General features: G+C 40.7%; 1 protein-coding gene across 2 annotated transcripts in view; it reads left to right on the top strand.

The window, feature by feature from the left end:
• pdzrn3b (PDZ domain containing RING finger 3b) overlaps window positions 1-25,653 on the top strand; it is a 268,429-nt gene that overhangs the window by 16,037 nt on the left and 226,739 nt on the right. For both annotated transcript variants that reach the window (XM_060919259.1, XM_060919258.1), the window contains exon 3: window positions 3,274-3,381. In XM_060919259.1, the coding sequence (XP_060775242.1) occupies window positions 3,274-3,381 (108 nt within the window). The remainder of the gene's footprint in view (window positions 1-3,273; window positions 3,382-25,653) is intronic.

The following is a 25,653-nucleotide window of genomic DNA, read 5'->3' as shown; positions in this document are numbered from 1 at the left end:
TAATTAACCTTACGCAGGCCGGTCAGAATGAGCCAAAGGGCTGGATGCGGCCCGCGGGCTGTAAAATGCCCAGGTCTGGTGCAAAGGGACATACTTTCATATTAAAAAAAACTGAAATTGGTCCAGAATATGCCCTTTAAATGCTAATCTCAGGCTAAAGCACTGCTAGCACTGGCAAAGTGTTCTCACATTTGTCAGGGTACTTGAAAGCTTGCAACTAATCCTATCCAGAACTCTGCAGTGGCATTGTGGTTCTTTATGAACTAGTAGTTGTGGTATCTGTATCAGCAAGAATAGGTGCTGAATCTTTTATGAGCCTGTATGAGACGTGTCCAGAATAGAAGTGTGACGCACTTTACTGTTCTTAACTGGGCCATTAGAGTGAACAATTTCTATTTATTTCTTTCTTTCCTCCCTCCTCTACAGGAAACTGTAAGCCATATTCAGAACTCGGGGCACTCTAATGTTCAAGAAGGTGTTTAATTTAAGTCCAGGCTTAAAAATAACTTCAGTCTACATCTGGGGGATCAGCTTTGTGGTCTTGTAGCTTCATCATCATTCTCGTTATTGGTTGTCAGATTCCACTCCATATGCGTTGAATCAGGAGTTTTGAGAAAGAATGTGATGGTGCTCGAGGGCGGCAATGTTTTTGATGAATCGCAGCACTGAGTGCTTGACTTTTCTGTAACAGCACTGCTAGGGTGAGGGTGCTATAGTTCTGGCTGCAGTGATTGTTAATGCCTTGAGTTATTTTCAGAAGGATTGTTTATCAGTCAGATGTGGTTACAGTAAACGTCACTATAAATGGGGAAAAAATATAATGCATCATTATGTAATAAATTAAAAATTATCTTTGGCAATTTGTTGTGGTACAAGAGGAGAGGAACACAACACTTCAGTATATATCTTACTGGAAAATAATGCTATTCCGTCACCCTGCTATTGATTCATTTTCCTATACACACTATAAGTACTTGTGTGTGTGTGTGTGTGTATATATGCTGATTGCTAAAGCTGTCAAATTTAAAAAAAAAAAGGCTTTCTAAAATCCATCTTAAGCCAGCGTGTTGTATGACAAGTCTTTTCAAGTAAACAAGGGTCTTGTTTTTGTTGTGGCGATGAGAAGGAAAAAGAGAGGAAGTAATCTGTGCAGTAATTAGCTGCAGCATTCGCAGCTTGATTTCCTGTGGTTTCTTAAGTATTCCATTAAAAATTACTCAGCAGTGTTGTACGACTTGGCATGCAGCAGGCATGGGTTTGATGTGGTTGTATAAAACGTTTAAAGCCCCGAGACCATGCTATCAGTTTATGGCTCCGTGCTGGACACTTGAATGGCTGCCTTTATCCTTTTTCCTCCATAGTGCCGTACTTAGCATGGTCTCCGAGGATCATGATACTACCTCAGGCTTGGGAAGTGTTTCAAGTGTCAGTTATTTTCAGTGAGGTCGCTTAGCAAAGCACAACTTTGCAATTTGCTATGAGCACATGCAACCAATTGGAGCTGGGGAGCCTAGCAGTGAGCGACTAGATTAAGTAGTGTGTGTGTGTGTGTGTTGCTGCCATGATGGTTATCTTTGTTGGACTCTTGGCTACATTTGACCTTTATGTCCTGTCAGCTTAAGTTACTGAACACTGACAGTGTTCTCTCGTGCGCTGAAGATGGACTACCCATCACAAGCTTATAACTTTTAAGAAATTGTAATCAATGAGCATTTTTTTTCTGTGCTGTTAAAGACAACCTGTCTTTCTTTGAAGGGGAACAGTATCTCATGTGGCAATATCTTTTAAAGATATGAACTCCATAAAGCAGCTGTATCTGCTAAACATTTGAGGAGTCAGTTTTTCCAGACTTGTCCCAGCACTGCTCTGCAGAGCCTCTGGTTGGAGGAGTTTCTCTCTGAAACCTCTGAACCCAACACCTTCTGGAGCCAATCAAATGGGTTACGGCTGCGTGAATAGACAGCTCGTTCCGTTACAGATAACGTGCCTTCTTCCTCTACGTCTCTAATATCTCTACTCCTGCTTTGAGGTGTGTTTGGAGTCGCATTGAAACTCTGACCGGATTTTCAAAACACAAGGTGTCTCTCCAAACATTTGATTGGCACTGTATGTATTGTTAAAGATTTTATTTTAACGTGTTTAACCCCTTGGCTGCCGGGCATATAGGACAAAAATTGGGATATTTTGATCTTTTTCTAACTTGTTCAGAACTTTTTATATTTTTAATATTTGTATAGAAAAATCACAAAAACCACTGTTGTAGAGTAAAAATAACTTTAGTAATAAAAAAAGACAGCGGGTCTTGTCAATGAGAACCTGTCCGTAAACCTGAATTACTAGTACTTGAAAGCACAATGTATACCAAGGGTCCATGCATTCCAAGTAACTGGGTACCATTTTTATGATGGTCTTTGGTATGGCCCGACCATGAATAGAACTCGCGATCTCCCGATCGACAGGCGGACATGGTAACCACTAGGCCAACTCGCAGTATGTGCCACTGTGAAGTAAAAGTAATGTGCCATGTAAGGTACATAAAAGGCGGTGTTTGACAAGTAGCATACGTCATAAGGCACAGCGGTAAAAGATTTCATCACGTACATGACTCGTCCAAGGGCATTGAAGGGGTTAATTTAAATGTGCATGTAAAACAGTCAAAGCTTTGCTTTTTTTTCTGTGTAGTAATCTTAATTCCCAACACATTGGTAAACCTCGAGGCTTATTGTAATGGCCCGATTGAAGACAGCAACCCAAGAAAGCCATGTTGCATTAAATTACAGAATTATCGGCACCCTTTACATAAATGGCTCCTCCTCGAAGCAGAATATGGCGATGTTTCTGTTCTTCTCAGGAGGAGCAACTTTTCAGTCCTTCCAAAGTGCTTATTGTCAAATAGTCCTCTCTCTTCATTCTCCTCACTATGCAGATAGCCGTACGTTCATGCGCCTTTCAGAAAAAGTTATCAATTATAGGCGTTATTGTAGTTGATGAAATCTGTAACTTTTGGATTCATTTCTTTATATCCATTAGTTGACACTTTTTTTCAGGCCAAAAACCATCTGGTGCTTTGCGTTGGAAGACGGATTTTGGCTCGAATAATGGATGGCAGATTTTACATGTGTCTTAACTCATATTTATACCCCAGGAAGTTATCAATAGGTCACAGCAGTTTCTGTTTACTGACTGTCCTGGAGTAAGACGCGCTCTTGCACAGCCAGTTTGAACAAGAGCCTTTGTGTCTGAGGTGGTTACATCTTATTGTTGTATTTTCAGGATAATGAAGATGGGACTTCAAATGAAGGTATCTTTGTATCAAAGATTGTGGAGCATGGACCAGTGGATACAGAAGGGGGGCTTCAGATTCATGACAGAATAATGGAGGTATGTGTGGTGACCATTACTCAACTAATCTGATTTTTGAAACGGTCGTCTATTCGGATTACGAATCCCATAATATCTCAATGGCTCTTGTTTCGCTATCGGCGTTTAAATTTAGCTCGAGGTTGTTTTTGGCATGTGCAGACTGACTAATACTTGATTCAAAAATGTTTTTCGACCAACTTTCCTGTTGATACAAAAAAGAAATAAAAATTTCAATATCCCTTTGTGTCAAAATTTAAAAGCAAGGATAAGCAAAGTAGCAGCAATAAAACACAACAAACCTACAGCAGTTTTCCCTTAATCAAATAACAATCTATCTACATTTAAAAGAAATAAACAAGAGTACAAATATAGAAAAGTGCGTTCTGTGGTCTGTCCTCTGCTGCAGATACATTAGGTGAGATGCCATTCACAGTTTCCTCCTGAAATGGAGGAAAGTCAGCATCTCCATGTGGACCATAAATGTTACCCTGCTATAGATCTACTTTCATGATAAATGGAGAAGAGTTATTAGGACTGTCACTGTTTTTCTGAAAGTCAAGTTCGAATGAGATCAAACCCATAAAATGTTTAGATGATTTCCGAAGAAGAAGAATAAAGTTAATGTTTTGGAATGGCCAAGTCAAAGTCCTGACCTTAATCCAATCGAAATGTTGTGGAAGGACCTGAAGTGAGCAGTTCATGTGAGGAAACCCACCAACATCCCAGAGTTGAAGCTGTTCTGTACGGAGGAATGGGCTAAAATTCCTCCAAGCCGGTGTGCAGGACTGATCAACAGTTACCGCAAACGTTTAGTTGCAGTTATTGCCGCACAAGGGGGTCACACCAGATACTGAAAGCAAAGGTTCACATATTTTTGCCACTCACAGATATGTAATACTGGATCATTTTCCTCAATAAATAAATGACCAAGTATAATATTTTTGTCTCATGTGTTTAACCGGGTTCTCTTTATCTACTTTTAGGACTTGTGTGAAAATCTGATGATGTTTTAGGTCATATTTATGCAGAAATATAGACAATTCTAAAGGGTTCACAAACTTTCAAACACCACTGTAGTACATGATGTTCAGCTCATCGTGCAGAAGTTAAGCTGCCCTGTGAATATTACAGGCTTTTCTGCATCTTTTCATAATGTGTCGCTGAGCAGACTTTGTTTACTCACTTGAATGAATCCATCCTGGCATGCAGCTGTCCAGAATGCTCCCTCTTACCTTGGAACAAAATCTAGGCTGTTTGAACTAGAGGTCACTTTTTAGGAATGTGCACAAAGTCAAGCGTACAATTGATTTGATAGTGGCATGTAATACACCTTAGTTTGGATGCACTGGATTCAGACTGTTATTCTTTGGTAACGGTTGGTGGCCCAGGCCTCGATGATTGTTTAACTAGGTCAGTTTTTGCTAACTGCAGGTACACCATTTGGCCCAAGATATGTTGCATCAACTTTCTAGCTGTAACATTTTATGACTTTTCTCGTACAAGAGACACTTGAAAACTGCCACATATATGTGGCATGAAAAACAAATTCACTGACGCGGAAAGGGTGTGTAACGTGGAAAGCACATTTGTAGTAGTGGTTCATTTTTCGTCACGTTTTATCCTGGTGAAATTTGAGTTGCGAATTTGTGAATCTCGGGTTTGTGAGGTGGTAGTAAGCAAAGTAGATGGGACTGTGGTCTGCTTGACCAGTAAAATAAGTCACCGTTGATTTTTCAAGGAGCGGTCAAACTGTACTTTTTACCATGTTTTTCTTACTGTTTTGGCACACATCTAGGGAGAAAAAATGGCAACACATTAGCTATCCATTACCTCCAAGATCCAGAGTTACATAATGATTTGATTTGTGCACATTGACGATATCGTGCTCACCTTTGTCTATATGCCACATCTGTCTGGATGTCAGTGAGAGAAATTGAATTTTTTTTTTTTTTTTTTTTTTAAATTTCATTTTGCATGAAGTAAGCTTTGTGGCTTTAGAAGCAGCCATTGTATGCTGGTTAAATCTAATCAAATAAATCCAAACATTTTAGCTAATTGTGGTTAAATATCACTTCAGCCAGTACATGTATAACAGTACTTATTGTGTTAGCATGGGGGAAAACTCCAATCACTGACACACGTGACTTGGCCTCTCTCTCCCCCGGTCCCCTCTCTGCCTGCTAGGATTGGGGTGTGTGGGATTTTTATATATAGAATTTTTTTTTTTTTTTGGGGGGGGGAAGCTGGCTATAAACAGTACCCGTGAAAAGTTTGGACACCTCCTCCTTGTTCATGGGTTTTTCTGTATCTTGACTATTTTCTCCATTGTAGACCAATACTGAAGACATCAAAATGATGAAATAACATGTATGGAGTTATGTGGTAAAGAGGTCTTAAAATGTATATCTCATTTTCGATTCGTCAGAGTATCCAGCGTTTACCTTGAAGACGCTTTGCACACTATTGGCGTTATCTTAACCAGCTTCATGAGTTCGTCACCTGGAATGCTTTTCAATTAACAGTTGTGCCTCGTCAAAAGTTAATTAGTGCAATTTCTTGCCTTCTTAATGTGTGAGATCAAACAGTAAATAATAAAAATACAGTAAATAGCCCGATTCCACAACTGTAGTAATCCATATGATCAAGAACCGCTGAACAAAGTAAAGAGAAACAACATCCATCGTTACTTTAAGACATGAAGTGACCTTAATTAATAAAAATAAAGAAAAACATTGAATTAGGTGTGTTCAAACTTTTTTGCGTGCCTACATCTGGGTATGTTCCGTTGCAATGTTCAGTCGTAGGCCAGTGGTGACTCAATGGTTAAGACTGACTCCCTGATCAGAAGCTGCCAAGCTGCCTCTGTTGGGCCTTTGAGCAAGGCTCTTCACCCTTTCTGCTTCAGAGGTGCTGTATCATGGCTGGCCCTGCACTCGGACCCTAACTTTATAATAAATTTGGATATGCAAAGAAAAGAATTTCACAATGCTGTAATGAATATGATAAAGGCTTCTAATAAACCAGGAAGATTTCTGACAGTTACTTTTAGATTGTTGTAAAACTTTTAGAACCATTTAATTCATTCAAATTCTTGTATATTTCTAAACTGGAGATTGAAAAGAATGGATGCAACAATCATAAATTTATTATTACACCAGTATTATAATAAGTTATAAACGGAGCTGAAAAATCTTTTTAAACTAATGCGAAAATCGGCTAGCGAGGTAACTTGCCCATAACTGGTACTAAAAATAGTCCTTCCTGGTTCATTCATGAATTAACGGTAAGCTGCTTATTAGAAGATTCTGAATAAAGTTGGTCACATGTCTGTCAGGGATGACTAAATGGAATTTAAAGTGCATATCACGGGTAAATTCAGGAGCAAGATCAATGTAATTCTCCTATTTTATATTAAACTTTGGTCAAATATCTGTCACATTTTGCGCAATTTTTTTTTACCTTGCACAACACCAGAAAAATTCAGTTGAAATCAAGCCATTTGAGGTGAATTGGTCCGCCTCTGAAAAAACTTGGCATTTGGATTTCCCGGCAAACATTGATTTTTGTGACGTCGCGTGCGGGACGCCTCCCTCTGAATCCTACGTCAGCGCTGGTTTGTTTGAGAAAACGACCTGTTGGTTTTCTGCAAATTTCTTCAACGTTATCATGTAATTATTAAAATGGTTAACAGATGTATCGTAGGAGGATGTAGCAACACCAATCTTGATGGGATTAGTACTCATCGTTTCCCAAAAGACCGGACAACGAGAGAGAAATGGGAGCGCTTGGTCTACACAGGCTGTGCACTGAAACCGTGCAAAGCTCGCGCAGCCTGCTGGCGCTTCCGCAGGTGACGTCACGAATCTGGCTCCAGACTCCCTTGGGATTTTTACAGACGCGTTCTGTGGTGTGTGTTTTTTTTTTTTTTTTTTTTTTTCTCCCTGCTGTAGACAGATGGCCTTGTGCAAAATTACCCTTCTGGATGTGTGTGTAAAGGGACATACTTTCATATAAAAAATAATTTGGTCCAGGATATACACTTGAAACGCATCATAGCAGATTGAGTGCTATCGTCAAATATCAAACTGTTCTCATTGAAATTGTATCATAACAGTTTCTGTGCCGTGCTCAAATAGGTCATGTAAGATGGGTTGATTGAAAGGCCTTGAAGACGAATTATAAAATGCTACATAGCATCAGTTGGTGCATGTTTACGCTCTTGTTGCTTTCTGAGCTTTGCATGATTGTTGGAATTGATGGTGAAGTGTCTATCATCTCAAGTGTGATTTTTAGTAATGGATAAGTCATGCTTTTCCTCATTTAAGGATGTCAGACGATCCAAGGATGTACAGTGCTCAGCGTAAATGAGTACGCCCCCTTTGAAAAGTAACATTTTAAACAATATCTCAATGAACACAAACAATTTCCAAAATGTTGACAAGACAAAGTTTAATATAACATCTGTTTAACTTGTAACGTGAAAGTAAGATTAATAATATAACTTGGATTCCACATTTTTTCAGTTTTACTCAAATTAGGGTGGTGCAAAAATGAGTACACCCCACAACAAAAAATAATACATCTAGTACTTTATATGGCCTCCATGATTTTTAATGACAGCACCAAGTCTTCTAGGCATGGAATGAACAAGTTGGCGACATTTTGCAACATCAATCTTTTTCCATTCTTCAACAATGACCTCTTTTAGTGACTGGATGCTGGATGGAGAGTGATGCTCAACTTGTCTCTTCAGAATTCCCCAAAGAAAATCATTTCTTTACACCACAAAGGTGAAGGCTACAAGATGATCAGCAAAGCTTTACTTATCAGTCAGAATACTGTAGCAAAAGTGGTACAAAAATTTAAGAAAGATGGAACTGCAACCATCTCACAGAGACGTCCAGGTCGTCCACGGAAGTTAACACCTCAACAGGAGCGTCTTCTGATGAGAAGGGTTGAAGAAAATCGGCATGCAAGTTCACTGCAGTTATCTAAAGAAGTAGAAAGCCAAACTGGGGTGACTATTTCCCGTGACACAATACGGCGTACACTGCAGAGGAATGGCATGCATGGATGCCGTCCACGAAAGAAGCCTCTCCTAAAGCTCAGGCACAAAAAAGCCCGCCTAGAGTTTGCCAGGGCCCATGCTGACAAAGATGCAGACTACCGGGACTCTATACTCTGGAGTGATGAGACTAAGATAAATGCTTTTGGAACTGTATGGTGTCGCAAAGGTGAGGAATACAAAGAAAAATGCCTGGTGCCTACAGTGAAACATGGTGGTGGCAGTGTCCTTATGTGGGGCTGCATGAGTGCTGCTGGTGTCGGGGAGCTGCATTTCACTGATGGCATCATGAATTCACAGATGTATTGCTCTCTACTGAAAGAGAAGATGCTACCATCACTCCGTGCCCTTGGTCGTCGTGCACTTTTCCAACATGACTAAACACACATCTAAGGCCACTGTTGGATTTCTGAGGAAGAACAGGGTGAAAGTGATTCAGTGGCCAAGTATGTCTCCTGATCTGAACCCAATCGAACACCTATGGGGAATTCTGAAGAGACAAGTTGAGCATCACTCTCCATCCAGCATCCAGCCACTAAAAGAGGTCATTGTTGAAGAATGGAAAAAGATTGATGTTGCAAAATGTCACCAACTTGTTCATTCCATGCCTAGAAGACTTGGTGCTGCCATTAAAAATCATGGAGGCCGTACAAAGCACTAGATGTAGTAATTTTTGTTGTGGGGTGTACTCATTTTTGCACCACCCTAATTTGAGTAAAACTGAAAAAATGTGGAATCTAAGTTATATTATTAATCTTACTTTCATGTTATAAGTTAAACAGATGTTATATTAAACTTTGTCTTGTCAACATTTGGAAATCGTGTTCATTGAGATTGTTTAAAATGTTACTTTTCAAAGGGGGTGCACTTATTTATGCTCAGCACTGTACATCTAGGTCTTTGTTCTGTGCGGGGGGTTATTAGTCACGAGGTTTATGAAGAAGAGATCAGATCGGGGCATCTTCCCCAGGTCTCCTGCTTAAATTAGAGTTGAGCATAGTGTTATAACCTGATAGTGTAAAATTGCTGCAAGCGTTTGGCTTGTGATCTTCAGAAAATTGATACGGGTCCGGTGCTTTGCAGTACTTTTTTTTATATTTTATTAAAAAAAAAAAACACCTAAATGATCCCCAGTTTTAAGCATCTGTAATCTTGCTCTCGCTTTTTTGAAAAGGCACAATTATACCCTTTGTTATTTGAGGTGTGTCTATGCACTGAATTTGTGAACTATATGGCTTGTGGTCATATGTTAGCCCTCTGTACAGTATTATATATGATCTCAAATTACTATTCTTTGAGTAATGTATCCTGCTGGAAATGTAATCAAAAGGGAACTAAATACCTTTTTTATTGTATGTAGTTTAAACTGTCAATGGTCCCATTCTGATCCTTCCCCTTTATAGGCATTAGCTTTTTGAAACCCAGTGCCACCATAATCTTCCAGGTCGTACCACTTTTCCTCCTCGCGCCATCCATCGTGTTTTGTCATCTCTTCTTCCAACAGGGTCAAATTCAGCTCAAACGTTTGGAGGTATGTGGTACATTGTGTCAGGATTTTGAAGGCTTGCATAATCAAGTTGAGAGTACAAACAATTTGAAGCTTGAGGTGCGTGTTCGAGCTTACAGTATTTTTCAGTTTTCGTTTGTCATTGTTTTTCTCCAGTCTACAGCTACGACAGGGTGATGAGATCAAAGGAACGAGTTAACAAATAATGAAGCAATTATTTGAGATTGTTTTGAATGCCAAATGTCGTAAAGGGGTCCACCATCTTTCAAATGGCTTCTTTTGACTTTGACCAGAGATTTAAAGTGTGTGTTTTTTGTTTATTTGGCTGTCTTGTGCGACCTCAAGAATCTGAATCCAGTCATAACAGTCTAGTTTTAGAAGAAGGCTGTGAATTACCTTCAGAGCAATGCTTTGTTCTGGGACGCTGCATTTCTTGCCTGAATTCAGTTTGATTGCTGTCACACTTTGATAGACTTGTGATGGTCACACTGATGAAATTGGCTTAACGCCGGTGGTTGATGGAGCATCACTGCAGGTGTGCCGCATTTCCCTACAACAGCATATAGTAACCTTAGAAATGCCTTTGACTGTGTAAAATGTACAGTGGTGCCTGAAAGTTTGTGAACCCTTTAGAATTTTCTACATTTCTGCATAAATGACCTAAAACATCAGATTTTCACACAACCAGATAAAGAGAACCCAGTTAAACAAATGAGACAAAAATATTATACTTGGTCATTTATTTATTGAGGAAAATGATCCAATATTACATATCTGTGAGTGGCAAAAGTATGTGAACCTTAGCTTTCAGTACTGCAACTAAACATTTCCGGTAACTGTTGATCAGTCCTGCACACCGGCTTGGAGGAATTTTAGCCCATTCCTCCGTACAGAACAGCTTCAACTCTGGGATGTTGGTGGGTTTCCTCACATGAACTGCTCGCTTCAGGTCCTTCCACAGCATTTCCATTGGATTAAGGTCACGACTTTGCCATTCCAAAACTTGAACTTCCTTCTTTTTTTTTTAAAGGAGATACGCAGAGCCTTTATTTTTAAATACATTTCTGAGTGGATAGCATCTCCATCCTTGACTCTTGTATGCTGCATAAATGGGAATAAAAAAAATATTTGAGTTAAAATCGACCGCGAAGTTGGGATTCGAGCTGAGCCAGCCAGCTCTGAGTGCGTGACATTACAGCGGTAACCGGTTTTAAGGCCGAGGCCTTTTACAGCTATAGAGCAAAGTCATATAAATAACTTGCAGTGAAAGTAAACTGTGGGTGGTAGAAATGGGCAACTGGACTTGCTTGAAAATTCTTGAAAACGTTTCACCTCTCGTCCAAAAAACTGAGAACTGAGGAAGCCTTTTGGACGAGAGGTGAAATGTTTTCAAGAATTTTCAAGCAAGTCCAGTTGCCCATTTCTACCACCCACAGTTTACTATGACCTGGATGATTTGAGAATCTTCAGACAGTGAAAGTAAGAAATAGTGTTACTGACTTGCTCAACTGATTTGACTTCAGTGATTGTGGGTTGACTCTCATTAAAACAGGATAGGTGTTATAACTTAGGCAACATACATGTACATGCATGCATTTTCACTGATGATGTAAAAGACTAATTAAATAATCAGATGAACTAAGACAATCACGTTCTGAAGCAAATTAAAGGATCGTATACACAATACAAGTTACATTTATTAATCTAAATGCAGGTAAACGTGTGTGCTTTTTTTTTTAATAATATCTAAATGAGAGTCGGAGCTTGCCCATCTGCGTTCTCGCGTCTTGAAGGCTGATATTGTGGCCGATTTTGTTTTTGAAACAATCTGACTTTCAGTTGTTCGTTCAGTTCTCCATTCATTCACTTTTTTTTTTTTTTTCTTCTCTCTCCATGCAAGGGTGAGATGGCAGCAATATCCAGTTTGGAAATCAGACGGCTCATTCGCTTTTCTTCATACTGTGTATTCTGCCATTACTGCTTGGCTCAGGCAATTGCTAAAACCCGGGGCAGAACGTGATGTCACCAGTTTTAGCAGCAACTGCAGGGGGGTCACTGCCCGAGCGATGTGTCCCGTTCCGTCCTGGGTTTTAGCAACAACCCTCGGCTCACTCCGGGAGGACTGGTGCAACTGAACTCGCGTTCCTTTTAAAATAAATACTTTCATTTTCCTTTAATTGTTGGTACTGCACCCTCTTTCAATACAGGCTTCTAGCCAATGCTCCTCAACAGATCAGATCTCGTACAAGTCTTCAGTAAAATATGCAGAGGAGAGACCACTTCATCGGCGCACAGTGTGCCCATGAATTTCTCGCAAAACGCGTCCAAATCTTTGCAGTTTGAACATTCTTGGGCCATGAACGCAACGTAAATCCACCTTTCGTGTTGCTGCACCCACCAGCAACACATCTACGTGGCATGGCAATAAATTAGCTCAAAATGGAGGATCGGAGTTGCAGTCAGCTCTGTGTTTTAGTATAGCGGAAGTGAGGAGACCGATAGACTTCTTGTTGTGACGTTACGGACGTCAAGGTCATTCACTCAGACCGCTACCTATATAAGTCACTTTTTAATCGTAAAATTTACTATATTTGATTTATTGTTGATGCTTAAAACTATTCCTGTGCCATTCTTGCAGTCTCAAGGCATTTATAAATGAAAGTGAGGCCATGGTTCTGCGTATACGCTTTAACCATTCTTTGGTAGAACGACTTGTGTGCTTAGGGTTGTTGTCTTGCTGCATGACCCACCTTCTCTTGAGATACAGTTCATGGACAGATGTCCTGACATTTTTCCTTTAGAATTCGCTCATATCATTCAGAATTAATTGTTCCATCAATGATGGCAAGCTGTCCTGGCCCAGATGCAGCAAAACAGGCCCAAAGTATGATACCACCACCATGTTTCACAGATGGGATAAGGTTCTTATGCTGGAATGCAGTGGTTTTTCCTTTCACCAAACATAATGCTTCTCATTTAAACCAAAACATTCTATTTTGGTCTCATCTGTCCACAAAACATTTTTCCAATAGCCTTCTGGCTTGTCCACATGATCTTTAGCAAACTGCAGATGAGCAGCAATGTTCTTTATGGAGAGCAGTGGCTTTCTCCTTGCAACCCTGCCATGCACACCATTGTTGTTCAGTGTTCTCCTGATTGTGGACTCATGAACATTAACATTAGCCAATGTGAGAGAGGCCTTCAGTTGCTTAGAAGTTACCCTGGGGTCCTTTGTGACCTCACCGACTATTACACGCCTTGCTCTTGGAGTGATCTTTATTGGTCGACCACTCCTGGAGAGGGCATCACAAACGTGTTGTGAAGATCAGACTTTGATAGATCCCTGTTCTTTAAATAAAACCGGGTGCCCACTCTCACCTGATTGAAAACACCGGACTCTAATTTCACCTTCAAATTAACTGCTAATCCTAGAGGTTCACATACTTTTGCCACTCAGATATGTAATATTGGATCATTTTCCTCAATAAATAAATGGCCAAGTATATTTTTGTCTCATGTGTTTAACCGGGTTCTCTTTATCTACTTTTAGGACTTGTGTGGAAATCTGATGTTTTAGGTCATATTTATGCAGAAATATAGAAAATTCTAAAGGGTTCACAAACTTTCAAGCACCACTGTATGTCTACATTTTAGGACTGCACATTTTGTTTTGCTTTTTTTATGAAATAGGAAAATCAATTATCACAAAGTGCACATTTGTGCTCCAATAGCCTAAATCCAGAGCAAAAATAACTGCTATTTAATTATACAAGGGTGCCAAGAGTGCACAAACTTTCAAGCACTACTGTAGCTGTGGACTGTTGACATATCTTCAAAATCCAGACATGTCTTGGTTTCCCTTTACTAAATCAGTCAGATTCTTTTTAAGAAGCGTTAAATTTACCAAAGGATCTATAGGTGTTAGACAATGGAAATGGTCATGTTATATGGCTTCCTTAATGACTGCTTTTGATGTATTTTTGTTGGGTATATTTTTTTTGACAAAATACTACTCAAAGTTGCTTCATGAACAAAAGCAGATCGTGAGAAATACCATCCATGCATCATCGCTAAACAACTTGCCGCAGGGATCACCTGATCCTTACGGCTGAGCGCAAATGAAACCCAGCTGCTTTGCTTTGTACCAAACCAGCCTCATAATTGCTAACATGTATCTGTGAGAAATCCAGACCATCTCCAAGAAAGCTCTCGAATCGAACCTTCGTAATGGTGTTGTGGAGCTAAAGTAAAGCAGACTCTAATGATTTCTTGGATGAATGGAGCCTTGTTTGGTGACCATAAAAATGGTACTGTGGTTGCTTTTCCCTGCTCTCGAAGCTGAAAATCGTCTTTGTTTAGTCTTAATTAGCTTGCAGAGTTTGACTAGAGCGATACCTAATGGAAGTGTTAACAGTTAAAGACCACTGCGTTCAGCCTTATTATACGTGATGTATCTTATTTCTGTATAGCAAGATAGAATTGTTGCAACCATTAAAATCAATTGCCTTTGCTTGAGGTTTACTCAAATGTCACGTCTTTTATCAAATAAAAGTGCATATAAGGTGTAACAATTAAGTAAATTTAAAAAAGTAATGCACAATTACAATTATGAAAACATTTATTCTGGAAAAAAATTGTATAGCTAAATTATATTTCAATATTAACCCATTTAAAAAAAAAAAACCTATCCTTAAAACGTTGTTTATCCTAGGTCTTGTACAGGTTATATTTCTAAGGCATTCAGATGATTCTTTGTAAGTAACGAGGAAGCTATGTAAAGGATTTTTATTTTATTTTATTAAAAAGGCCGCGGTCTCACACCTCCAAAAGTTCCAAGATGTTAAAACTAACTGATGTATAACGTCTCTTATAGCATCTTTAAAAAAAAAAAAAGCATTGGACAACAGTAAGATCTGAAACACCTAACAGCGTAAACTGGAAGGTTATACAATATTTTCAGGAGAACTATCGCATTAAAAAGATGATCGGCTTAATCTTGCGTGAAACCTTTTTTGCGCAAACTTCTAATTACAAATAGGCATTTGTGAGCTTCATGCAACTTTTCCTTAACACGAACGCTAAATTTGGCGGCACGGTGGTGTCGTGGTTAGCACCGTCGCCAAACAGCAAGAAGGTTCTGGGTTCGAGTCCAGCGGCCGGCGAGGGCCTTTCTGTGTGGAGTTTGCATGTTCTTGCTGTGTCTGTCCGCGTGGGTTTCCTCCGGGTGCTCCGGTTTCCCCCACAGTCCAAAGACATGCAGGTTAGGTTAACTGGTGACTCTAAATTGACTGTAGGTGTGAATGTGAGTGTGAATGGTTGTCTGTGTCTGTGTCAGCCCTGTGATGATCTGGCGACTTGTCCAGGGTGTTAGGGGTGGGTATTGCCAAGGACCTCACGATACGATACGCATCACGATACTTGAGTCACGATACAATACGATATTGCAATATCAGAATTTTGCGATATATTGCGATATTCTACATAGTTCACTGAAAAATGTCAACTGCATTATGCATCTTAAAATCCGAGTTGCATGTACATCAGATGATAGTGATAATTCATGGGACAAACTGAGTCAAAACAATGTAATTCAAATTATCCATGCCATTTTATTGTAACTATACAAGCGCAAGTTACAACATATTTGCAGGAACAACACACTGTCTGGAACACATTGAAAAGTGCAGTGGGCATCTTAGGCCGAATCCCATTTCACCCCTTGGACCAACCCCTTGGCCCTTCCCCTCCATTTTGCACGTTCACGTGAAGGGGTAGGGGTATCCCAATCCCAGTTAACGCGGAGGGGTAGGGGAAGGGGTAGGGCTTCTGTACCCCTCCAAACGGAGATTTTCCTGGAGCTGACTCCGAACGAAGGGGTTTGAGTGATTTCCCACAATGCCATGCGGATTTCAGCGAGATTTCATGCGGATTTCAGAAAGATGGCGGTTCCCGCGGCGAAAGATTGTCATAAATGTATTTTCTCCATTATTTACGTGTTTTAAGTTGTTATCCAGAGGAAACACGCCGCTTGATTCGCTTTCGAGCTGAGAATGAGCAGCGATTTCTGAAATCCAAGCTGCTGCTAAAAAGCTTTGGGAGTGAGTATTGTTTTCGGTTGCTTGACTGCGTACGTTTTGTTCTGTTATTCTCGCTTTTATTGTTTACATGAGTGTTCTGACACCTCATTCTGTCGGATGTGGTGCACGAAGCGCCAAAGATATCCCATTCAGTGGTGTTAGTTAACAAATCACACCCTGCCAGCAGAGATTTCTGGTTCTGCCTCTGGCTCTGACTGTAGCGGCTGGTCGCAGCCAATGACGCATTTGGTCGCGTTTTGCTAACGTAAACGCTGACGGAGGTACGCGATGACGTATGCGATCGTTGAAGGGCTATCCCAATACGTAGGGGTTGAATTTCAAGCCCTATCCCTTGTAGCTCAGTTTCAAGGGGAAGGGTCAAGGGGAAGGGGGAGGGGAAGGGGTAGAAATTAGAATTGGGATTGGGCCTTATGGCCCTTTTCCACTACCCTTTTTCAGCTCGCTTCAGCTCACTTCAGCCCGACACGGCTCGCGTTTCGACTACCAAAAACCAGCACGACTCAGCTCGTTTCAGCCCTGCTTAGCCCCTAAAACTCGCACCGTTTTGGAGTGGGGCTGAAGCGAGCCAAACCGTGCCGACTGAGGTTGGGGGCGTGAGCAGACACTCCCCTGTGCACTGATTGGTGAGGAGGAGTGTCCTCACATGCCCACACACGCCCCGCGAGCGCGCTGGGATCTGTAAACACCGCAAACCCGGAAGAAGAATAATTATGAATTAAAGCCGCAAGCGGCCTCGACGGGCCCTCGCGCCAGCGGCCAAGGGGGGCGGGGGCATGCGTCCCTGCGAAAAACCTTCCACAGCTTCTGCGGCAAGAGACATTACTCCCACAATGGCGACAAAGCACAGAATTGGACACATGGCAACAATAGGGTCTCGCACTTCGTGCGTTGTCGACCATGGCAAGCGCCTCAATAAGGGTCTTGAAAAGAGTTTGCTTGCCAAGTTTGACAAATCAGAAGCTGCAATATCATTTGTGCCATAATCAGCACCCCCAGGGGCGAAAGTGCACAAAATTTGGCGTATATGTCAGGTGAGCTATGAAGAGTTTGCGTATGAAGTTTGATGACAATTGAGTAAATAGAAGATGAGAGATAGATTTTTGAAGAATAAATTTTTTGGTTTTTCCCATGTCAGTAGGTGGCGCTATGCTGTACATGAGCGATTATGAGTTGGAAAAATAAGTGTCTACAACAGCAACGTACAATCACAAGGTAGTGGTGTGAAGGAAAAGCATTATGGAATTATTTACCAAAAACCCGTTTTGGAGCAATTGCGTGGGCCAAAAACAGCGCCCCCCCATGGACGAAAATTCCCAAAATGTGGTATACATGACATGGGAGGTAGTAAGAGGGTGGCCGTGAAGTTTGACCAAATTTGAGGAAAGATTGGATTTTTTGCCCAAAAATAGCGCCCCCAGTGGCGAAACATCACAGAAATTGGGTCACATGTCAGAAGCCCAATGAGTGATTTGCCTGTGAAGTATGAGCAGTGTTGAGCAATTAGAAGATTTGTTATGAATTTTTAAGCATGTAAAATTCTGCTTTGAAAAATGATTGATATATAACTTCTGAACGGTTTACCCTACGTGAAACGTATTGAGCAACTTTTGTCAGCCATGTCTGTAGATGATGTGTATCAATTTTGGTGACGTTCCTATGAACGGTCTAGGAGGAGTTGCGCCGTCTTCGTGGCCATGCATTTCGCACAAAAGTGAAATTACCTCACTTCCTGTAGGGTGTGGCTAATGCATTGGCATTACATTTTTGTCCGGCTTGGTGAGATACATATGCGTACCAAAGGGCATGCCACTACTACAAACTACATGGCAACAAGGCACCTTAATGCGAGAGGCAAAAATCACAACACGTTAGGGGGCGCTATAGAGACCCTGAGGCCCGCCTGGATCTGGGCTTCTGGTGCTCAGTAGCGGCGGCAGTCTAAGAAAAAGGAGCCAAATTTCGAGCGTTGTCGACCAGGGCAAGCGCCCCAATAAGGGTCTTGTAAAGAGTTTGCTTGCCAAGGTTGACAAATCAGAAGCTGCAATATCATTTCTGCCATAACCAGCACCCCCAGGGGCGAAAGTGCACAAAATTTGGCGTATATGTCAGGTGAGCTATGAAGAGACTGCGTATGAAGTGTGATGAAAATTGAGTAAATAGAAGATGAGATATAGATTTTTGAAGAATAAATTTTTTGGTTTTTCCCATGTCAGTAGGTGGCGCTATGCTGTACATGAGCGATTATGAGTTGGAAAAATAAGTGTCTACAACAGCAACGCACTAACACAAGGTAGTGGTGTGAAGGAAAAGCATTATGGAATTATTAACCAAAAACCCATTCTGGAGAAATTGCGTCGGCCAAAAACAGCGCCCCCCATGGACGAAAATTCCCAAAATGTGGTATACATGACATGGGAGGTAGTAAGAGGTTGGCCGTGAAGTTTGACCAAATTTGAGGAAAGATTGGATTTTTTGCCCAAAAATAGCGCCCCCAGTGGCGAAACATCACAGAAATTGGGTCACATGTCAGAAGCCCAATGAGTGATTTGCGTGTGAAGTATGAGCAGTTCTGAGCAATCAGAAGATTTGTTATGAATTTTTTAGCATGTAAAATTTTGAAGTGAAAATTGATTGACGTACAACTTCTGAACGGTTTATCCTACATGAAACGTATTTAGTAACTTTTGTCAGCCATGTCTGTAGATGATGTGTATCAATTTTGGTGACATTCCTATGAACGGTCTAGGAGGAGTTGCGCCGTCTTCGTGGCCATGCATTTCGCACAAAAGTGAAATTACCTCACTTCCTGTTGGGCGTGGCTAATGCATCGGCATTACATTTTTGTCCGGCTTAGAGAGATACATATGCGTACCAAATGGCATGCCAGTACTACAAACTATATGGCAACCAGGCACCTTAATGCGGGAGGCCAAAATCACAACGACTTAGGGGGCGCTATGGAGGCCCTGAGCCCCGGCCAAGTTTGGGCTTTTGGTTCTGAGTAGCGGTGGCAATTCTCGGAAGTGGTGCCAAATTTCGTGCGTTTTCGCCCATGGCAAGCGCCCCGAAAATGGCCCAACATCGGAGAAAAATAAAGAAGAAGAAGAAGAAGAAGACGGAAGAATAATAATAGTGAACTCTTACAAGAACAATAGGGCCTTCGCCCATAGGGCTCGGGCCCTAATTACGAGAATTTCTGAAGCCTTATGCGCCTCGCCTCATCTATACGCTCTTGCCAGTATCTGTCCGCGTTGTCGGTGACAGCAAGCCACAGCACCGAGACCAGCAACACTAACGACTCCATGTCCTCCATGTTTATTGTTTACTATTCGGGTCGTGAGACTACCGCTTAAAAGATCACTGAATCAGTGACAGGCAGAGCATCGTGGACGAGTTCGCGGAGCGCAAGGCTCGCCGTATGCCCTTCAAATAATGCGCGCAGTAGGCTATTGATGTTTTATTATGAGCCATGTACAGTATGTCGCCGAATGTTTTTTTTTTTTGTTTCTGAGTTACATGTTCGTTTGAAGGACTTAATGTACAAAATAACATAGTTGCACCCCGGAGTGTTGAAATTGGTAAACACAGTGCATTCAGTGAGGTTTGCACCGCCCTCCTTTTATTTCTGACTCTTCCTGTCACCGTTGCAACCTCTGAGCGCTCATTCGTATGCCCTTCAAATAATGTGCGCAGTATAGGCTATTGATGTTTTATTATGAGCCATGTACAGTATCCTAATGTTTTTTGTTTCTGAGTTACATGTTCGTTTGAAGGACTTGATGTACTAAATAACACAGTTGCACCCGGTAGTGTTGAAATTGGTAAACACCGCAGTTGCGGACATTTTGTAGCCTAAAATGATGTTATGATAAGCTTTAATAAAGGGCCCGGTCATTTGCCCCGCCCCCGGCCCGGCTCTGACTTGTTCCGCCACTGTCACTGATGTCACTGTTTGCGCTGCTTAACGACATCACGTGACGTCCACCCACTTTCGCTAACTCCACCCAATGTGTCCACCCACTTCCAGCCAGCACGGTTCAGCGCGGTTGTAGTCGAAATGCAACTCCAACAGCCCCGCTCAGCTCGACTCGGCACGGCACGGCTCAGCCGCGTTTGTAGTGGAAAAGCGGCATTAGTCTCCCTGAGCACAATTATGAAACAAAGTGCAGTGTGGGTCAGTGTCCACACACTGAAACTGAATTGAAACATCAGTGAATCACGTTTCTTCTGAACTTTGAGTAAATACTCAAAATAAAATGCGGTGTCTCACACACACTAAAATTGAAAATGCAAAATAAAGTGCAGCTTCTTGCCTTTGGCCTTAAATGACAAAATTAAGTTCACAGTTACAGTAAGTCACACATCACTGAAGTAGATGGGAGGACTTTCCAGTGTAGTTTGCTTCGGGTCGGGTTTCGGTGGCTCCGGCTGAGCTAATATGTCGGGGTGGTGTCGTGCTAAGTTTGTTGTGTTACCTGAATATCTAATTGGAGCGAAACAGGTTTTGCAAAGTGCGTACTCTTTGTCCAGCTCACTGTTTTTTCTCCTTTCCTTTGGAATCCAAAGTGCCTCCAAACATCTGCCTTAAAGTTCGGCGGCGTCTCTAGGTTTACGTTAACAGCCATGCTTGCTTGTTTTTTTTCCTTACTGCAACCACCGGGAAAAAAAGAGAAGACGAAGAGTGCCTTGCAGTGAGGTAGCGGCACAGCGACACCTTGCGGAGCGGAGGTGCGGAAGTTGTACTGGATTTACAACCCGTCTGAAACATGATTTATTATTTGAAAAAAATATCGATATTCAAATTTTGAGTATCGATATTGAATCGGAAGACACAGTATCGCGATATATCGCCGTATTGATATTTTTGCCACCCCTACAGGGTGTACCCCGCCTTTCGCCCATAGTCAGCTGGGATAGGCTCCAGCTTGCCTGTGACCCTGCACAGGATAAGCGGCTACAGATAATGGATGGTTGGACACTAAATGTAGTTATTCTGAAAAGTTACTCCTCAAATAGACACACTGCTTGTTATTATACAACATAACAAAACTCCAATAACATTTACCTTTCTTGCATAAAACTAATTCCTTACATTCAGTGGTGTTGCATCATAGAATTTTTTCTTTGGTCCAGGCCATAAACTTTTTTGTAGCGCTAGATCAGATTTATCTGGCAAATCTCTTGACAGAAACTAAAATGGTAGAATCATCAGCATATTTAGTTATAGACATTTTCCTGCAGGACGTCACAATTTGTGTATATTTTGTGCAACCCTGAACCAATTTTTTTTTTTAACGCAAGACAAATGTTCTTGCCTTGTTATAAAGCTTCTTAATTAACTTTGAATGTGTAATATATTTAAATGTAACTTGCTGTGTTTTATGGTACTCTATTACAGTCCACCATTGTAGTATCCCCTAATCTTTTAACACAAGTAACTCTCTTTGTCTTGTAGCAGGGGCATGGGAGGGGTTATAAATGTCAGCTTGTTAATTAAAGCCTGCAAACACTCATGGGTTAGAGTTTAAACTACAACCATGTTTTAAAAGAACAAACACTGAGACCACTTTCAGCTATTTGTGTGAGAAACCAGGCAAGACGCTAGCTAGAAACTATTCCTTTTCTTCTAGTAAAATATTTTCATAAGGATATCGGTTAAACACTGCATTTGAGTTTCTTAAAATCTTCATTAGATATCGTGTTGACAAAATTCTGAAAGCTCTGGTCTGAGTAGCGAAGCTTGCTAGCAAGACCTGTAGTTACTTATCTGCCTTTGGGGTCGGTGAGCAGTGAGATTAGCCATAGAGTGGCACTTAACACCCTGCACCTACTTGAGTTTTTTTCAGGCTGAGTGGGTGCTAAATGGCGTTCGAATAGCCTTTTACTGAATAGACTGCATCAGAAATGGGAATTGAGTGAGTGTTGAGAGGATGGGACCTATTGCTAGCATGTCAATGAGCCTTCTTTTGAGAAGGTGCTGGAATTCTTATTTGTTCCTGGATGAATGGGAGGGAGGTTTGGGGAGATGTCGTGGAAGGGTAGCGAGGAAGGCATTCCTCCGTCGTCAACTCCAGAATTGACAACCTTCATAAAAATATGAAGTATTCGGACGCTAGTCCGTCACGCTGGTATTTACGTCATTTACTGTCACACAATTAAAATGTGTCGGATCAGTTGGCTGGTGGCCTTTTCAAAATAATAAATACATGCATGTGTTTTTGTGATAAATCCACATTATACCGAGTGTATTTATTAATGTTGGAAATCCAAAGTACCTGCATCTTTCAGTTCGTTTAAATCAAGGCTGAATACTTTCTTCTTTGCCGCTGCCTTTTATTAAATCAAATTTGAGACTTTTAATTTGATTTCTTTCAGCACGACCACAATGCATGATGGGATATACTGCTTTGGTTCATGACCATCGTTATACACTACTTTTTGCGATGCATTGTGGGATACTTTGAGTGCTTATATAGGGTATAAATAATCCTCACTAAGGTTTCGGACAGTGCTACAAAATGGCGTCCTCAGTATATAGGGCACTATATAGTGAGTAGGGAGCGATTTCGGACGCAGGGAAAGTGACCATCATCTGCCAACATTGTCAAAAGACGCGCGTGCCCTCTTTCGAATGCTGATGTAATCGAGCCGGAAGTTGTTTTTGTTTTGATGGCAATCAAGAAAGTTTGAAAAAAGTGCAGTGTTTTTCAAAATGGTGGCGCTGACATTTCACGTTTCGAAGTCTCGCACAAGATCACGTGGATAAGCGACGCCTGCCGTGGACCAAATGAACTGAATTCAACGTGGCTAAAAACCGGTATAGGCCGATAAGTATCATACTTAATTGCAATTAGTTGCCAATACGAGTCGCAATATAAGGTTACTAAAACCAAAAACGTAATTGAATAACACGTTAATTAAGAAATAAAGCAAGTTTAAAAATGACTTCAGTTCTCCTTTAAGGTTATAGATGTAGATTAATCTTATCTAGTGTCCTCTTCCTCCCGCCCAAAAGAAAGCTTTTAGGCTTTCTGCTTAATTTTAATATTTACGTTTGTAAGGGGTCTTCAAGGTCTTTACCCATGCAGTATGACACACAAATAATGCAAAAGTGTGAAAGTCATTTGACAGATTTAACACATTTAATATTTATGTGAAACTTGACTTAATTCTGCAAGCATTCCACAAAACAATCATATGATCGTGGAGTGGACAAGTGGTGATGAGCTGGTGCTTATTCTCTGACACAAATTAGGGGGGAAAATATTTTTTTTGGGTATATCCTATCCTGAAAAGGAGTTTCATTGCTTGGTTCAGGAGTTGCTAAGACTGATGGCAAGCTTCACCACATCACAAAGTAGGCTACGGACTATGGGTTGTACATCCACTATTATCACTGCCAAGCTCATCTCCTATATTTCCCTTTTTTTAGACGTTGTCTTTTATCTTTATCGTTTTTGTTTCCCTTGTCAAACAGCACTTGGTTTTGAGACAGTGGTCTCTCTCTGGGGTCGAGAGCTTCACCAGTGAAGCTTGATGGGTTTAGAATGAGTAGGTCATGTATTGAGAGAAATATCTTTTGAGTTTTTAATCAAGCATGATAAATATATTGACAAACTTTACACTTTCGTATGTGCCCACTGCCAAATATTAGTGTTTTAAATTAGATGAAACATAACTCGTCACCTTACTCAGTCACACTGAAGTCAGAGCATTGAGTGCTCACTTGCGCATTCATAAGATTATTCAAATGGTAACGGCATGATCACTTTCACTCTTTCGGTTTCGATTGGTTTCTCTTTTGCGGTGGGAATGCCCACCGTAAACAGGATAAAATCTGTCAGCCATAGTTTAGGCTGTTTGTTGCAAGGTGGCACGCTGATTTGATGTGCTTCAGATGATTCAGGACAGCGATTCAATATTGAGAACCACGACACTGAGCGGTGCTTTTAATTTAATTAATTTATTTATTTTTTGTTAAAACCCTCGACTCGATCAAGCCAAAGATCAACTCGAGTAAATGTTTCTTCTATTTATTATGAGCGTATCTGTTGATATGCGTACGCTGTAGTGCATACACAGGACAAATGATTGAGCAATTTTTCCAGAGTTAAATGTATTTTCCTCAAAAATGGTCAATTTTGCTCTACTTTGAGTTTAGAGAGTAAAATTTGGAGTTGGAGTGGGAGCGATATGATAGAGTAATTTAGTAACAGAGTTGGTTGTGGCTCTGAACTGAGTAAAATAGTACAAGAGTTAATTTCAAGACAAAGTCAAATGGCAGATAAATGAAAACGTTGTAGAACTGTTGGAATGTGTGGAAAAACATGACATTACCCATTGTGATAAACCGTTTTGATCACTTGACCTGATGGGATTAAGTTGGCAGTGGGAGGGGTTTTCACTCCTCATTGAATCCCACTCCCACTGCCCACCCTTTATCCCAAAACAACAGGACATACATTTTTTTGATGGCCAGTTATTTGTCCAAATCAATGGAGCAGATTTAAGTTTTTGTGCTCGATACATTCCTAAGACTGAACAGAATCACCTCAAGTGATCAAAACAGTTTGTCACAATGGGTAACGTCATGTTTTTTCACACATTCCAACGCAGTTCGAAAACTGCTTTTTACGACATTTTTTGGTGTTTTTTTTTTTTTTAAAGTACAATCATGACGTACATACTACAGAGATGTTATTGAAGGCAGATTCTACCATAACAGAGGCCAGTTAAGTCCCATCTCCTTAAATTGCTGAATTGATTGTTTTGATCATTCTATTAAGTTTTTCTAGTAGCATTTGGGGTCTTGGACATTCACAGTAAATTTTAGGACAGTAGTCCTGGTAACTAATTAATAAAAGCCTGACGTGACAGACATGCTAAATGACAATAGAAACACATCGGTTTCTATCATCAAAACCTGACAGACAAACTAACGTCTACCATCATATTCTGACAGACACTCTAGATGACAATAGCAACAAAACTGTTTCTTACGTTATTAATCTGACAAATTTAATAATATTAAATACCTCATCACTAGAACCAAATAATAAAATAAAATATTGAAATGAATTTATTTTCAAAATTGAAATATCAACAATAATTGTCAGAACAGTGACGATAGACACGACTGTGTCACTTTCGTGGGGAAATAACACATTGAAATGGCCTGTCGGCTGAAAGGGTCGCAAGCGGCTCTGATTTATCTCAACTTACGATAGTTTTCCTCCAGAAAAATGTAAATATGAATGCACAAATATATTCTCAATGTTTCTATCGTCAAAATTTTCTATCGTCAGGATAGCTGACTGAAAATCTTACCTTGATTTATTTGATGAAATCTAGCTGTCAGAACTCCAAGTCTTGCCCGGAAGTAAATGTCTGCTGTCACAAAAATCATGCGCAGTAGAATTTCCTCTTTGCGTCAGTCAACATGTGCGTGGTGAGGGATTGAATTTTGCTATCGTCAGGTGCATTTGACTGACAGATTGACGATAGCATTTTTTAAAAATAACTGTGGGCTTCTCTCGTGAACGGAATAGTTTTTTCGCTGTTAATCTATTTCAACTCTATCTGTTGACACCCAAAAATGATAAAGCCTGCTTCCACACGAT

This window comes from Neoarius graeffei, chromosome 4, assembly GCF_027579695.1.
Source record: "Neoarius graeffei isolate fNeoGra1 chromosome 4, fNeoGra1.pri, whole genome shotgun sequence".
In the NCBI taxonomy this organism is placed as follows: Eukaryota; Metazoa; Chordata; class Actinopteri; order Siluriformes; family Ariidae; genus Neoarius; species Neoarius graeffei.
The sequence above is the reverse complement of the archived record's forward strand: the minus strand, read 5'-3'. Positions and strand labels throughout refer to the sequence as shown.